The sequence below is a fragment of the Neocloeon triangulifer genome, unplaced genomic scaffold, assembly GCF_031216515.1.
Source record: "Neocloeon triangulifer isolate White Clay Creek 2 clone unplaced genomic scaffold, ASM3121651v1 ptg000008l, whole genome shotgun sequence".
Lineage (NCBI taxonomy): Eukaryota > Metazoa > Arthropoda > Insecta > Ephemeroptera > Baetidae > Neocloeon > Neocloeon triangulifer.
The window spans coordinates 2,941,524-2,958,751 of NW_026775550.1; the positions used below are offsets into that span (position 1 = coordinate 2,941,524).

Consider the following 17,228-nt stretch of genomic DNA (forward strand, 5'->3'; position numbering starts at 1 on the left):
AAATGCAGAAATTAATTAAGCAAAAGAGTCAGTCAACAGCTTCATACTGTGATTTTGGCAGAAATTTCTAGGGTAATGAACCCAAAGACTTTTCTGGCAAAATCACAAGTAATCTGCCGCACTAGTTGTCCTTTATTTTTTCATTTTTTCTTTGCAATGAGGTTCACCCGGTTTAAATCTTTCAAGAATGTTAAACTTTGTTATTAAGTTCAATTTTAATAACAACTAATTTTATTGTTTCCAATTTAATTTAATTTTTGGTATGTTGGAAATTTTAGGTTTTAATTGATTACAATTATATTGAAATTTTCTGTTAATGTAGATTTGAAGAATAAAAAAAAATATTAAAAATTATTTAGTATTTATAGAATTAGCAACACAAAATTGATTTTAAATCAAAAATGATTTGTATTTTTTCAACTTTTTTAATTATTTTTAAAATTTGAAATCTAATATAAATTTTGAATTCAGCAATTAAATCATACATACCTTGCACCCACGGCAAATTCAGAAATGGCGTAGAAATATGACTTCAAGACCTTCTCATCTCCAAAAACCTCATCACCGAACGTGTTCAAACGGTCCAAAGTAATGCGAATGTCTGTGGCTGTGACCCATTCCTGAATAATGATAAATTTGCATAAATAATTGCATAAATGAGTGAAATTAAACATACCTGCAACTCTGCACTGTTGTCAAAGTTTTTGGCGGAAGGTCTGCCTTCGAGTGTTGAAAAAGCGACGTTCCCGCCCGTCAAGGGTGAGATGTCACTGAACTCTGACGTGCAGACCGCCCTCGACTCGTCGTTTCGACTGATGTAGTTGTCGTCTGTCCGACCGTACGTATCACGACAGGTGGCACTAAAATTTGACAGAATACCATGATGTTAAAAAATGTAAAAAAAAAAAATATAATTATGTTTATGTTTAGTTTCATTAATAAATACTCTGGCATATCAATTGGCTATTCAGTTTATTTACCCCGCCATTGAAAAAGCATAGCGGGTGGTAGCTTAAGTTAGTCTGCACTACCTTAATTATATTCCCTCAAGGAACATCTCCAGTTCTTTTAAAATAAAGTAATACCAGAAATAAATATTCTAAATTTAATTAACCCCAAAACCGTTCATCCAGTCCAGATTTCTTTTGTCAAGAGAAATGCAACGATAGAAATATAAACGTATGTAAATATATAACTTTAATGTATTTTATATAAAAATACTATTTAAATTATTATTTAAATGTCAGACTTAAAATTATTGCTCTGCCAAATTGTTATAAAATTTTAATACAAAATAAAAATAAATTAAACAAAATTAATTATTAAGTTGCATGAAAAACATTAAAGCGAAATAAAATGTATAATTATTTTTATAATTTATAAAAACTATAGTGTTTTTACAGAGAAATGTATCTCAATAATAATAATTAATGTTTACTTGTTTATCTCTACAAATATTGAGTTTTGGTCAGTTAAAAAGAAATCTTGTCCCAATTTCAATTTTCTAGAATAATAAGGGAAAGTGTCAAAATTTAATTGCAGGTTGAATGAAGTTGGAAGTCGCCCTCTGTGGCGTGGATCAGGAGTTTGGAGAACAATCGTCTGCGGCTCGAACGCTCCCTCTCGAGATGCTGGCGTACCAAGCTTAAGGAGACGAGCCTCTTCTTATTTTCTTTAAACTTCCTAAAGAAGCTCTGGAGTGCAGAAAGAATTACCTGTAATACTGGAAGGGCACCCAAGGACCGTCTTCCTTCGTCCGCTTGAAAATTGCAAAACTCTCGGGCTTGGGCGAGTAGAAGACAATACGGACGTACGTGATGTCAAAAGATTTTTCTGCAAATTTAAAATGAAACACAATTCAATATATATAAACTTTTAAAGCTGGAATATATATAATGAGATGAAGTTTGGATTCCGATTGAGAGTCTGCATTTTTGCACGCAATTAGCATAACTCTCTCTGGTTTATGTTACGCAGCCGTGCAGCTGCAAGAAGATATTTTTATATTTATAAAATAATAATATATATTGTAAAACGGCAGCAGCGAAGGTGTAAACGCTTTAAATCAGCCGGCGGTCATTTGTTGTTTGTATTCAATGCACCTTGCTGCTTTTTGCCTTGCGAGAGAGAGGTGCGATAATTCCACCGAAGAGGAGTGAATAAGCAAAGAGACGCTACAGGAGTGTGTTTATTTTATGCAATGCATCGCCGGCGTTTATTTCACGCCTAATGAGCAAAACAAGAGACGTGTTTGGCTGCCGGCCGCGCAATCAACCTTCATCCATGTATAGGCTTTTATTTTCACGCGCCGAGTCTTAAATGCTAATAAAATACAAAGTGTCCCTCGCCGTGCCAACAACTCTCCAGAGAGAAGACAACGCAGCCGATTCTTTCCGCTTGAACACCACTCGAGATTATTTAACACACTTTGATGGGAATCAGTGATTTTAATCGGCAGTAAATTCAGCTCACGGAATTAATGACGATTAATTTAAAATAAATGGTGTAATTTTTTTTTTAATTGGAAATAATAAAATAACGTTTCTAAGCGGTTTTCGGTAGGGATGTGGGAAAGATTTTGGAACGCTCCTTTTTTCTTATGATGAGTTTAAAATAGAATAATTTAATGTATTCAGAGGTGCGCAACTAAAAATCTAGTAATCCTAGAGTAAATTTTCTTATCTTATCTTATTCCTTGTTGAGATTACAAAAGGGTCCCAATTTGTTTTGTCTTTTTTCATATTGATAGTTAAGAGAATTAAAAATTGTAAACAATATAAACGCTGAAGCAAAAATAAAATATTGCACATTACGAGTTAAAATTTAGATTTTTTGTTGAAAATTTAAAAAATATTAATTAAGCACAGCAAATTTCACTGAGAAAAAAATCAACTAAGAATTATTTCATTATTGCATCTTTAATTCGTTCTTTTGAGACTGTTTTTCTTAGAAATAAAATTGCATCATATAATGTGAAAATTTTGATCAACTACAATTTAAAACTATAACTTACTTATTAAAAAAAAAGATGATGAAGAAAAATCGTGTGATTTAAAAACAACAAAATTGCAATATTTGTTTCAAAATTAATTTTGCACAATTTTCATATGAATAAAGCGAAGAAAGCATGGGTCATGTTCACGAAATAAACAATAATAATAATAATAATAAAGATTATAATAAAGATAATATCAAATAATAGGGCAATTTTCAAGGCTTGGCACTTGACCTGATTGTGTTTTTCTTCAAATTCTGCATGCTTTGATCAGATCTTTGAAAGTTACTTTAATTAAAAACAAATTCTTTTCTGAACAAAGGGACATTGAGGAGCAGTTTGATTATTTTGACACAAAATTATAACCACAAACTCAGATATTGTAAGGAGATGAGGCGTTGTGTAATTTTAGTTATTGTTCAATTGGTTTTTTTTTATTCTCTTACATACAGGCCAATTGTATTTTTGTTGTGTTTTGTAACAATGAGGAAAAATAAACAACAATAACTGAAATTAAAAAACACCTCTCCTTACAAAATCTGAGTTTGTGGTTAATTTTTGTGCCAAAATAATCAAACAGCTCCTTGTCATTTTCCCTTTGTTTAGGAAATATTTCCTTTTAAATTAATTCAACTTTCAAAGACTTGAGCAAAGAATGCAGAGTTTGAAGAAAAACATACATTCAGTCAAAGTTGAAAATCGCATTGAAAATGTACACATGCACACATACCGACGAGCAACTGACGATTTATGGCGCCATTCTTTATTGTTCCATTATTTTATCATTCATCTTGCGAGCTGCACACAGCAATAAAAGAAGAAAATATGCAGCTGGGACGCGCGCAATGATCTAATGATCTCTGCCCATTTAAATAAAATTGTGCGAGTCCGGTGTGCGCGCAATAAAAGGCATAAAATTCACACGGGCTTTTATGAATTATTGTTGTACAAAGCGGCCGATATAAAAACGAGTGAAAAATCTAATGGTCGGCCGCATGCTCGCCGATAAATCAAAATGAATTATCGTCGTCGGAGCAAAAATATTACGTGCCGGCGCTGGCGCGTCCAAATTTATAAATGAATGAGTCACGCCGTTAATTTTAACTCGAGACACTACTTGTCTTCGTCTCGCAGATAAATAGCGCCCTTTTCGTATTTTCGGTCGTGATTTTCTACAAACCACCTGAACCCTTTTCTACGCCTGTGTGCCGCGGTGATGCTCAATGAAACAGACACCGCGCCGAGAGAGAGAACCACAAAAAATATAACACTTGACAAGTGGAATTGAGCGGAATATTTGGAGAAATATGCCTCGTTCAAAGAAGAAGTGTACGCGTCAAAAATAAAATCCATGCAAAAGAAAGAAAAAACTGCTGAGAGCATCATTAATTCGCATGAGATTTTTTGTGGAAATCGTCAGGTGTATAATCAATTTGATGATGCATCATTAGCAAACGCAAACAGCGGAAAATTGACTATTCAATCGTTGGTAATCATAAAAAAAAGCGTAAAAAGAACTACACATTATAATAATTTATTTATTTTAAAATTACTTAATATTAAATGTGTTTTTATTTTAATTTAAAATGTTTAAAAGAAAATTGTATAATATTAAATAAAAAAAATTAATTTAAATTCTAAAAAAAAACATATCTGTCTCTGTATGCAATAATTTTTTATTTTAAAATACAAAATTATTGCTAACACAGACAGATATGTTTCCTTCAATTTAAATTAAATTTTTTTGAAAACATCTTCATACTTTTATACACATTCTTAAGTGGACTAAAAGAAGATTTAGCATTTATGGAATTCCCATTGATTAATGATTTCATTAATCTGAATTTTGCAAGAATTTTTGCTAAAAAAATGTACACAAATAAATATTGAATATATAATGATATGATTGGACTGATCCTGATTAAACATGTGTACGTTTTTTAACTACCATCTTATTCTTTTATTTTAAAGATTGTTTTGAGGTTTTATTAAAGTTTTTACCATAATTTGATATGGGTTGCAATTCTCGTAATGTTTTCAAGTAGAATTGAAGAAAGAAGACTTATAACGACCATTTTATTTCGGCTCAACAATGACAAATTGCAACTAATTTGACCTAATAACAAATAATTTGAAAGAGAAATTAACTGCTAATAAAAATACTAATTTTTTAATTAAATTGAATGTTTTTAATTATTATTTATGATTTTTAAACTAATTTTTTTTCTTCACCTGTCTGTTCCAATTATTTAATTTCATCTTTTGTTTACCAAGAATTGATTAAAAATTATAATGTATTAATGCTCAAAAAATAAAAAAATTTCAACATCTCAGTTAAAAATCTTTGACAACTGTTTGAAAAACATCGTGTATCAGAATTTTCTTATTCAAAACTGCATGGCAGGAAGTTTATTTGTGAGGAATGTCAATATATATTATTAACCTCGGCAAATTTGATAGTCGCTCTACATCAACTGCGTGCGCTGCGCTATAAATTTAACGAGAAAAACGCACACGCCGGTTAAACCTTTTCTCGTCGTGTGTGGCTCAATTTTTAATATTTATTCGGCTCGTGTAGAGTACGCGCAGGCGACTCTCGTGTGTAGAATATAATAAAGCGTTATTATTTCCCCCTGAAAAGGCCAGCAAAGCGAAGGCTCTCAATCTATAATCAATTTGCATAAACAACGTATTAACCGTGCACGGTGGAACGAGCGAAAAAACACAGAGAGCGACATGTCAATGAGGAGTGCTGGGAAATAATATGCAAATAGCCGGTGCACGCTCTCTCGGCAGGGGCGTGATGGATTTCTCAACTTTTGCATACAAAACGTCGGCCGGTGCAAGAGCGATAAACTGTGACATCACGTGATGGACTCGCCCCTCTCGAAGAAATATAAAATGGTTTAAATTTGCGGAACGAAAGAATGGATCTATCTCTATTGTCTAGAATGTAAGACGATATGAGTATATATGCTTTGGAAATAAATTTTAAATAATTGTTATGCCAAAACGCAATATTTTAATATACATTAGAATCAGTTCATCAGTTCTCTACAGATTTTCTACAAAATTGAATTACCATATCATTGATAACTGCACTGCCTTGTATATAATATTTTTTTACCCTTAATTACGTTATAACGATGATGTACTGAAATGAGTTTTACAATAAAAACCTAAAAACTAGCCATTTAATACAAATGTTAAAAAATATTATAAATTTTAAATAAAAATTATAATGGAAATGAAGAGATCGGGCTTTTCCTCGTTGCAGAAAAATTGTTTTTATTCAAAAACAAATGGCTCTACCAGTTTCGGTCACGGTCTGCGACCCTATTTCATGAGCAAACGCGCTGCTCGCTGACTAATACAAGAAAAAACAATTTTTCTGCAACGAGGAAAAGCCCGATCTCTTCATTTCCATGATCATCTCCTCGAGTGTCAACTTCTTCAAAAAAAAAATTATAATTTGAATTTATTAATAAGATATTAAAATAATCGTTGAAATATAGAAAATTATATATTTTGCTTAATTATTTTATTTACAATTTCATAAAGCAATAACTTCTACACTTATGCTGACCTTATAATGCTAAATTAATTTTAAAAGTAAAAAATAAACATTGAAAATATCAAATTAGAATTACTTAACACGTCATATATTTCATCACAGCATAAAAGACTTGAATAGACAGAATTTTCCTAAAATAACCTTTCTTAACAAGAGAGTCCTGCAAGAAAAGCGTTCCTATATGTGAGGAAAAAATTTAGTTGGACATTTTTTTTAATTATTTTGGTAAAAATTTGACGCAGTTTTGGTCCACGGCAGTTTGACTTCAAATAACGAAATTGATAAAAATTTGAGTGTATGAGTGGAATTTTCGTAAGTTCTTGCATGCTCCTCATTGATTTTGTAGTTAAATTGTTATTATTTTAAATTCCAAAAGTTAATTCAAACAACAAACCGACAAACGTTTCATTATGAAATATAATCAAAATCTTCAACGGCAGACTTTTATTTTCGGGCGTTTAATTTGATTTAAAATAGAAAACGATTGATTGTCTGATTGACTAAAAATTGTCTCAATGGGATCAACAAAAAATTCTGTCGCCTCTCAAAACGCGCACGTTCGCAGTTGTGTTTATATCCAAAGCCCGTTTCCATGACCCAAGTGAGGCATGAAAAACCGCAAAAGGAGTGTCCGAATGGACTAAGCTGCTGGGAAATCGGATATTTCTCGCAGGCCATTTGAGCGAAATAATATTTTTCATACCAAAGAGTGACGTTTGCAAGACATTTATATTCAATTTAGAAATGTGGAGAGATGGTTTCTCGGATCGAGTTTCGGCCTGCAAAGGTTGAAACGGCCCAGCAGATCGAATTGCGGCTGAAAATTGTTTTCGGTTTGACAAGTTGTCAGTCAGAGTGGTCGATAAATCAAACAGAGACGCTGCGGGCCATGCCAGAGATCGAGCAATTAGGTGCGCGCTGAAGGCAGTAATCTTTGCACCGCGCGGCATTAAAGCGCGTAATCAGTGAAGCGCTTTATGCAAAATCGCCGCCGGCCCGTTTTATTATTATTATTATTAAGCATAGAGAGAGAGTAAAGGGGAAAAGCTAGAAGCGCGGATTCATAAATTATATAACTGTAAAGAGCGCACAGGTTGTTGCGGACGAGAATTAACTTGGATGAGCAGGCACAAAAAAAAACGACGGTGAAACTCGATACCGGCCGGTAAACAATTTATTGCAACAACACAATTTCCAGTAATTTGTTAAGGTCAATTAACCGTATAATTGAAATGTGCAAGCTACAAATTGTATAAAATTTAGTGATAAATTGATAAAAATGTGAAAAATTATTTATGTATTTCTGTTAATTATATTTTTATGTATTCGTATAAAATTTTATTAAATTATTTCAAAAAATTTGTCTGACGGCAATGAGTGCAATATGTTTGTAACTTTTTGAATTAAACTGTAAATTTATCTCGATTCATTTCTATGTCTCTCCCAGGAAGCCAAACGTGTTTCACTTTTTAATCAAAGTGCTCCCCGGTCTCAGGGTACAGGAATGGCCGCCGCAATAGGCAAATATTTCACTTGACTTTAAAATCTGCAATTAATCTTATGCTTTACAATTAATTTTATTAAAATATATATTTTTTTTATAAAATTTATTTTTGGTTAAGAATTTTATTAAACTTTTTAAAAAGTATTTAATTAAATTAATATTATTTTAATAATATCCATTGTGGAATTTTTCATAATTTAATTTGTTTGTATAACCTTGATTTTTTATTTAAAAATAATAATTAAAAAAAAATATACATTTACTATTCTTGGTCATCGACAATGTCAAAACTTAGCTCTATAACAACAGAATCAGATACGCGAAGAGTCGCGAGTATTGAGGTTATTATTGATATTATGGATATTATTGAAAGAAACTAATTTAATAATGTAAAACGTCTAACAAAAGCAATATTTTTGATCATATGTAACGCTAATTGAATTGAATTTCATCAACATTTTAAACACCTCCTCAAATTAAATCAAAAGTCCGCCAAAATTTGATCATTTTCAGGATAAGTTTGGCTTTATAGTTTCTTATTTTTCAATTAAACTGCATGATTTGTGGCCATTATTATTATTTGTTTCATTAGTGTATAATCATATTCTGACTTCTGACTCCGCGAGAATGATTGGCATGGGCCCTCATTTAAAACTGTTGGACGCGCGCCGTGACCACCCAAATAGTCTTTATTTAAAGCCTCCGAGATGTGGGAGACGCGTCAAGTACAAGCCATAAGAAACCTATCAACTTGAATTTCAATAATATTTTCATTAAAATAAAAAAGAAAATGTCCGTTTCATTTTTATTGGGAAATTAGTTAAAAATCGGTCAGTGAAAATTTCTAAGATGAAATTTAAACAATTAAAATGGGATTAAGAACTTGTACGTGTTTTTGCAAATATACTTTTTTTTAAGTCCGGTGATTTTTACGTGAAAAAAAATGAAGATAAATTTTTAAATATTAACGCAAGTGATGCTCCACAAAAAAAAAATCGGTTTCAATTTTTAAGTGGCACGAACTTCTTAATCGATAAAATAAATTGTTATAATTAAACTAAAGATCTAGATTTTTTCAAATAAAATTGCACACTTACGCAGGTGCAGGGTGAGGTTGACCTGCTCAAGAGTCTCGTACATGGTGTCCGACTGCCACCAGGTGAGGTCATCGGCGTTGTTGAGGTCAGTCAGATATTCGGGACCGTGCGAGTGGGGTGGGTAGCGGGTGCAGTTGAAGCACGACTTGTCGTTGGCGTGGCCAGACTGGATGCAGTATTCGCTCGGCTCGCGGCTGTTTTCGCCGCAAGTGTTGGTCGCCTCCACAGGCATTCCAAAAGCCGCGTTTTCGAATTGCGGAACGCATCGCTGTAAAAAAAAACATTCATTTTATTATTTAAATCAGCAGCAATTTATAGAATTAGACATAATTTATAATTTATTAATAAATTTTGAAATAAAATAGCTCAGAAATTAAGTATTTTACAAAATAATGGACAAAATATTCATGGGAAATTTGCAAATTATTTTAAAATAAATCACTGTAAACAATTTTTTTGCTCATGAATGAATTTAAAAAATGAAAACAAACTATTTGTCACTATATGACCGCATAATTCACCCTTTTTTAAATTATTTCGTGGCTCTGATAAATTGCTATTAGCAAATAAATACGCCAGCAGTCTCGTGCAGGCTGTTTAAAAAGCTACGTAATCTCTTCATTATCACCTGCTTTTGAAGTTGCCGCGCGTATGCCTGCCTGCTTTTTCCACATTCGATTCGCGTTCGAGAGCAGAAAGGATTTAAAAGGCTCGAGCGAGAGGCAATTTAAATATCGTAAAAAGCTCTCCGATCACCGCACCGGTAATTGCTTTGTCCTCTCTCTTAATAGCCCGGTTGCATACATTTTATTCTAATTACTTGTTCATTATTCAGTAATTAATCTCGCTGAAATTGCGGTCGTCCGTCTTTCGCCGTCAGCAATTAAAACTTGGAGAAATTCCTCGGAAAATAAGTACAATATATTTTTTTAGCCACGTTCTAATTTTCTACAAAACAGGCTTTGTCGAAATGCGTGTGTGTTCCTCCTTCCCGCCCTTTTGGCAACGAGTGTAATTAGCGTGCGGTTGAATGGAAGAAGAATGAGCCAAGCAGAAAGAAACTCTCTTTGAATCAGGTTTCTTTCGGTTGTGAGGAGGCGTAGCAGGTAAGAGGATTAAATGACCATCACACCCGAATGACCACTTTATGGTTTCAAATGAATAGCCCGCTTGCATTCCATCTCCAAACACAATGGTTATATTATTCGAGTAGAGTGTGCTCTGCCGATTTTGAATTATTTTTACCACCACCTAAGACCGAAATGAAAATTAAACGGTTTTGAAAAACTTGCAGAATTTAATCATATCCATGAAACCGTCAAATCTTTAAATTGAATATTCAAAATTAACGTTTTTTTTTATAGAACACAAATTGTGACGATGCAGAAGCAATTGAATTTCTCAATTCAACCAAATTCTACTTGTTCAATATCAAACAATTTATAGAATAGGGTTTAAATTAATCTACTAATTATTTTGATTTCCTGAAGTTACCCTTCAAGTCAAATTTATTATATATTATTTTTTAGCAAATTATTATTATTAAATAACAATAATATTATTATTAAAATAAAAATAAATTAAAATAACTTAACATTATAATAAGTTAAAATTAAATAAATTAAAATAAAAGAGTCATTAATTGTTGAATTCAAATAAAGTCAAATAAACAGCTGCTGTCAATACTTGTCGGAAAGGAGCTTTTGGAAGAAAGGAATCTCTCTGCTACAATAAAACGGCCTAAATTTGGAGTTCCGAAGAAAAAATAAAGAGTTTAAAGGCCATTGGAAGTTCTGGTGTGTGTTTCTGGCCGTGCGCCGACGTTGATTTATTTCCTTAAGAGAAAAGCCGTGACCAAACAATGAAGCATCACTGTCTGTAAAGTTTTATGAGCGTTTCTCGCTAGCATGTTGTAGGAAGAGGAAACTTTATCAGATAAGTCATCTCTCGCAGCAAAAAAGCAAGCGGCGGTATTATGTGTTTCGAGCCTGCAGCGAGTTTCGTCTCCGCGCCGATCGCCAACTAATAGAAAAACCTCGATTTGTATGAATGACTTCAAATTGTTTGCTTCGATAAAACGCTATAATAGAATTTGTTTAATTAGCATAATACAAAACACTATTTTTATATAAAAAAATTAATTAAAAGTATAAATTTTTAATCTAAAATAATTTCTTTTTAAACTATTCTATCTTAGTCAATTCCATGGTTCATGAAGAAAAATTTTATAACTACACGAAAAGTTGATGGGTTTTGTATGTTTTTTCTGTGTCAAACATTATAAAAATTCATATCACCATGAAAAACTTCTTCAATCAAGAACCTTCAATATTTAATGCATTTTTGCATTTCAATTTAGATTTTCGGAAATAATTTATTATATTTTTGCTATAAATATCTGCCACAAATTCACGTTATACGCGGCTGGCGGCATTTTGTGCATCTATAAAAAGGAGCAGACCATTTAATTTTAATAGTCTCGAGAGATAACAATCATAGCTTGAAGTGTATCATCCGCGTACAAATTATTATCATGACGTAAGTCTGATGTCATCTTCGCTACTGCCACCGAGTTTAATTGCCGACTCCGCTGCTCGTGTGATATTATTCTTTCCATATAGCTGTTGTCAGGCCGCCCTCAACAACAGCTTGTGGCCCTTAAAAAATTTCCATCACACTCTGGAATGCGCTCAACATTAAGTGACAGACGCCATGTTAAAAAGCATTTAGACATTTTTCCAACGGTTAATGTGCCAATAAAAAGTTTGAAATAAGATTAATTTCAGTACATCCAAATATGCTAAAAGAGATGCATTTTATAAATTTATTATTATACGTTTGATTTTTTTTATTTTGCATGTTTCGGGACGTGAATTTGTTTATGATCTACTTTAAGTTTTCTTACAAAAAAGTTGCAGGGGCACTCCTAGAAACCCACTGAACATGTTCCCATTTTCCTAATTATTTATTAATCTTTTTCTTCTATCTATAATACAAATTTGAGTTTCTCATTATTGGAATGCAATGAAACACCCACAAAATATCTTGATTAAGAATAACTTAATATCTAAGGAGGGAACTCACCAATATGATTGAAAAAAAATAATGATTAATGATAAGAAATAAGACTACTATTCTCTTAACTGTAAAACAAAATATGCTTAAAACTGTGAAAATTTCATTTTAAAATTATTTAAAAATTATAAAAAAAATTATTTATAATATATATTGTTTGATATAGTTTAAATATATAAAATAGAATATTATCAAATTTACATTATATATTTTAAGCTGTTACTTAATTTTTTATGTTATAGTTTATATGAATATAATGTGTAATAAGATTTAATATTTATTTAAGACGTTTTTTTTTGTGTCTGCGTTCGGGTCCGATAGAGAACTCCCATATAAATGAAATTTGGATTTGTATCAGACACATTCGGTCTTGAATTTTAATGTTATTAACGTCTGACAGCCGCAGCACGCCAATGACTCTGAAATAAATCTGTATCTCCGGAAAGTCACGTCAGAGCGACTTCACGGCCACCATTAATAGATCTAAGATGTCATCTATTGTAATAGAAACGATGAAATACACTCGTGTGCTTTAGCACCGACGAAATTTATCGCCTTCGAGATTTGAAATTGGAAAGAACGAGGCAAATTGAACTGATCGAAATCGCTGACCTATACGGAGCTAATTCTTTCTTAACTTTCCAGGGAGGCCAAAGAGGGATTCGGTTGTGTTAAAATAACGTGCATCTTTTCGAAAGATGTTCGTAAAAGAAAGAGGCCCTTGGAGAGCTAAAGAAGAAGTTGTGAATGCAGTATTTCGATCACATCTGGTGTCAAGATGTGCGTTTTTGCCTCCACTTTCCACTTCGGCTCTCTCGTCTCGGCCACAAGATCCCTTCTCATCCCCTCAACAAAAGCAAAAATGCAGCTTCAAAGTTCAGCTGGAGAAAAAATGTTTATGTTCACAGAAACGAACATTTTCAACGAAGGAATGGAAATAAATCTCTATTTAAAATCATTTTAAAAAATTTCTCTGAATTTTGAGAAAATTTCAAATAAAAAGAATTCATTAAATTAGTACTTGTGACTAATCGCCCTGACGTGGAATTACGTTCCGAGACAACGAGTGGTTTTAAAGAATTTTAATTTTGGGAAATTTTCGCCCTCAATTAAAATTGTTTATTATCACAACAGGAATTTTTCTAACTTTTTTACACCGGCTTTGTCTCAAATATCTCGTTGTCTCGGAACGTAATTCCACGTCAGGGCGATTAGTCACAAGTACTAATTTAATTATTTCCCGTTTCGAGTGGTTTCTTTGGGTTTTAAATTCTCAAAAAAGAATTCAGCGAAATAATTTTTGAATTTCTTTCGTCTGCTTTTGCTGCTGATTTTGCGTCCACATGCTCGTCCGAAATTATGATTTAGGAAGGTTCCAGGAATCGCTGGCGACAATGACATTGTGCAGAGCTTGCACGCCCGAAAGCTGTTATTTTGGCAACACTTGCTGGAAGTATTCCAAGAAAAAATTAAGCATTTATCACTGAATGTATCGCAAACTCGGCGCACTTGCAGCAGAAGTAAATCTTGATGTGAGAGCGTTTTCCAGACTACGTTTTTCCCACAACACAAATCAGTTGTTAAAAAATTAAAAAAATTGCACTTTAAAACTTGGAGTTTCTTAATGTAAATCTAGAAGTAAAAACTATTATTTTATTGTAGTCTTTTTTTTTAAATATTGCAAAAATATTTGGTCAATTTCTTAGCGAAATTCTGAAAATGCTGAGATAAAACATTTAACAAAAAAATTTAATCCCCGTAAATCACAGAATTAAGCGTATAAATTTGTTCATTGTTTCTGCAATTTTACGAATTTTATAAAATCAACAAAAATTAAGATTAATTAATCAAATTCATTCAAGTCCATGCTCGTGTGCTCTGAAGAGAAAGGCTTTCGACGCCTTATTTTAATATTGACGATTTTCATAAAAATGAAGTTTTTATCAGTGAATTCTACGTTCCCAAAGCTAATCGACTTGAGCTTGCCTTTGAGAAAAATCAAGTGCAAGTTTCAGGGCGGAAGCCGTGACTGTGTTCTTTGATAACTCTCCTCCCGGAAGGTTGGGGGAGGCGAAAGATAACAGAGAGATCTCTTTCTTTCTCCGACCGACGCTAAAATTGAGAGCAAACCGTTCGATTCCTTGTATTGCTCGAGTTCATTCATGGCAAAACATCTTGAGCAAAGAAGTGATAAGATTTCTTAGTGAGAGCAAAATTTATGTTGAGACAAGCTTATAAAAAATTTTATTTAAAAAATTTAAAATTCATCTTTTTTGGTAATTAAAATGTCCTGATTAGTTTTGTTCTAAATTTTCTTAATTTGTTTGCAAATAAAAAAAAATCTAAATTATTCCCAAAAATTTAAACAAAATATATTTTTTTCTGGTCAATTTTTATTTAATATAAATTTTTTTCCGTGGAAATTATTTCAAATGAGAATGAAAAATCAGTCCATAATAACAAAAGTGCTTCTGTTTTCGTGGCCAAAGTTCGATTTTAAACAAAGTTGGATTTGAGGAGCAAACATTGGTGACTGACTGACTGATTGTGCCGCGATGAAACTCCATCCGAGGCCGGAGAGCGCGTCTCTGAATCAAGTCCTCCCACTCATTTTTCTCGAGAGTAAAACAACAGGCCCATTCATTCGCAGCATCGGCAGCAGAGAGATGAGAAAAGATCGCGCACGGCTGCAGAGCGAATAAATTTTTGCACTTGCGCATGCCCTAACTAAAGAGCGGTATTTATTAGCCGGGCCTTTCGACTTTTAGAGCGAGCTGCGATTTTTAAGCGTCGGACTCGAAATTGACTGCAAATATAAGTGTCAAAAGTGTCGGAGAGCTTTGAAAAACGGATTTATTTATGGAGCCCTAGAGAGAGAGAGAAGGCCACGTGGATTCCTCTCGACGCCTCTAAAGAGAGATAAATTTAATTTTAGGCAGCCGGAAAAAATTTGCAAAAGGGAGCAGAGAGGCGATTTAAGGAGTTGTTGAATTAAAGGATGGGATGGATTAAGTTGATTAATTATTTTATTAATAAAATTCACACAAACAATCCCATGTTTTTCTTTATGCAATTAAATTTTTTCTAAAATCCGCATTATTTTTTTATTTTTAGTTTTATAAAAGTGTGATTTCTCAATTCCTATTTTATTCGGATAGAGAATAAAAATTAAATTTAATTCTTTAATAATTTCGGTAAGTTTTCATTTAAAATTTGAATCTATTTTACAATATTTTAAAATCAGAATAAAAATGACGAGACCTCGCTTTGAATGAATCGCAGTTCAAGTTCAAATGTTAATTGTTGTCCGTATTTCACGCTTCGCAACAAAAGAAACGAGCGCATTTACTAGGAAGAGTCTCTCGTTTTGTGTGCGAAACGCATAATTTACGAGGTTGTATTCAAATGTGGCAGCAGCACTTTTCGTGAATGAAGAGCCATAAAAGTGTCCTTCCCCTGAACAGAACACGTCGGACGCCCACTCGCCGAGCACAGGTGGTCTCTTTTTAACACCTCCTTCATTCACCGAGACTTTTCTTTAAACGCTTCATTTGCAGCTAGAGAAATTTATCGCTCTTTTAATGAAGCCAAAAATCTTTAATTCAAGGTTACGTTTTGGACTTTTGAGAGAAAAATTGAGGAGAGCTGCCAGGAAGCGCGTGATTTGGGACGCCGGTTGATAAGGATCGAGATCGTTTCTGGCAGGGGGTCGCGAGGTCAAATATTTATGTGCCCGCCGTCTGCCGGTCCAGTTTCAAGTCTGATCGTTTTGCAAATTGCGAATCAATTTACTTGCCTTCAGGGTGGGCGTGCACATATTTTTCTCTCTCCTGACAAATTGCCAAAAAGCTTTGGAATTTATTCAAAGCTATTTTTCATACGAAAGTACCAACGGAGAATATTAATACAGAAAAAAAATTTAATACTTAGAAAAATCCAATTAAATTAGAAAAATCAAATGAATTGATCGAATTTACGAAGTTTTTGATTACATTATGAATTGAAAAAAAATAATGAATTTAGAAAATAATTCATTTTGCAAACTGACCTGCGCTTTTCCTTGGTCGTCGTAGCACTTGGTGGCTCCGGTGCCGGGCGCCCTCACTTGGGCCCAGGCCACATCTGGGCCGGTCAAACACGTGCATAGCACCAGGGCCACGGCCAGGCACCCGCCGGGAAAATCACTTGCTCGCCACCTACTCCGCATGCTTCGCCTGCCCGCCACCGACTGGAGGCCTCGAGAGGTCCACAGATGAGAGCGCGTCGACGACGCTGCTGCCACCCGCAGCACACTTGTTGCGCCTCGCGCCGCAAACCAATTTACTATTCAACTCAAAAATCATCATTATAATTTGTTTTAATATAAATATTATATACAAAAATAAAAAAAAAAATTTTCGTTTAGTTTTGAGAAATTAATTTTTTTCATATGATTTTTTTTTTATATTTGTTTTATTTGTAAATTTTACATTTATTTTATTAGTATTTTATTATCTTATGTGCATTTGATGACGAAATTTATTTCAAAATATTGAAAAATCGGCTCTAAATATTTAAATAAAAACACTCATTTCATGTATTCATTGAATAATGTTGCCATGTTTCAATTCATTAAAGTTTTTCACTGTTTTATTTACTGTAGCAGGTTTTTTAAAAAAAGCCCAAGATTACCAATGAAATTTAGCACGATCAAATTAGGATCAATTCATATTAAACAGGAGGCGTTATTACAGACATTATGCTACTTTTAATTATTTTTTACAAATTATATTTTTTTTTGTATTGCCCACGAAGAATAAATTTAATAACAGTTTTGAATTAAATTTGACTGAATTCCATATTTTTAATGAAATCTATTGCAAGGCCTCTAAATTAAGGCTCCATATCAAGAGTGAAAGGATGTTGCCTTTCCGCTTTCAATATTCGAGGAAGCGCCGAGCAAAGGCTTCGACAAACTGATGCATTTAGCTCTGATAAGGTATA

General features: G+C 33.0%; 1 protein-coding gene across 1 annotated transcript in view; it reads right to left on the reverse strand.

Annotated features, from left to right (window-relative positions):
* LOC132194697 (laminin subunit gamma-1) overlaps positions 1 to 16,462 on the reverse strand; it is a 37,416-nt gene extending 20,954 nt beyond the window's left edge. Inside the window, exons 1-5 of the mRNA XM_059616140.1 lie at positions 16,294 to 16,462; positions 9,171 to 9,438; positions 1,716 to 1,833; positions 677 to 860; positions 490 to 620 (exon numbers count right to left, since the gene is read on the reverse strand). Of these exons, the coding sequence (XP_059472123.1) occupies positions 490 to 620; positions 677 to 860; positions 1,716 to 1,833; positions 9,171 to 9,438; positions 16,294 to 16,452 (860 nt within the window). The 5' untranslated portion in view covers positions 16,453 to 16,462. The remainder of the gene's footprint in view (positions 1 to 489; positions 621 to 676; positions 861 to 1,715; positions 1,834 to 9,170; positions 9,439 to 16,293) is intronic.
* Between the last annotated feature and the right edge of the window lie 766 nt (positions 16,463 to 17,228).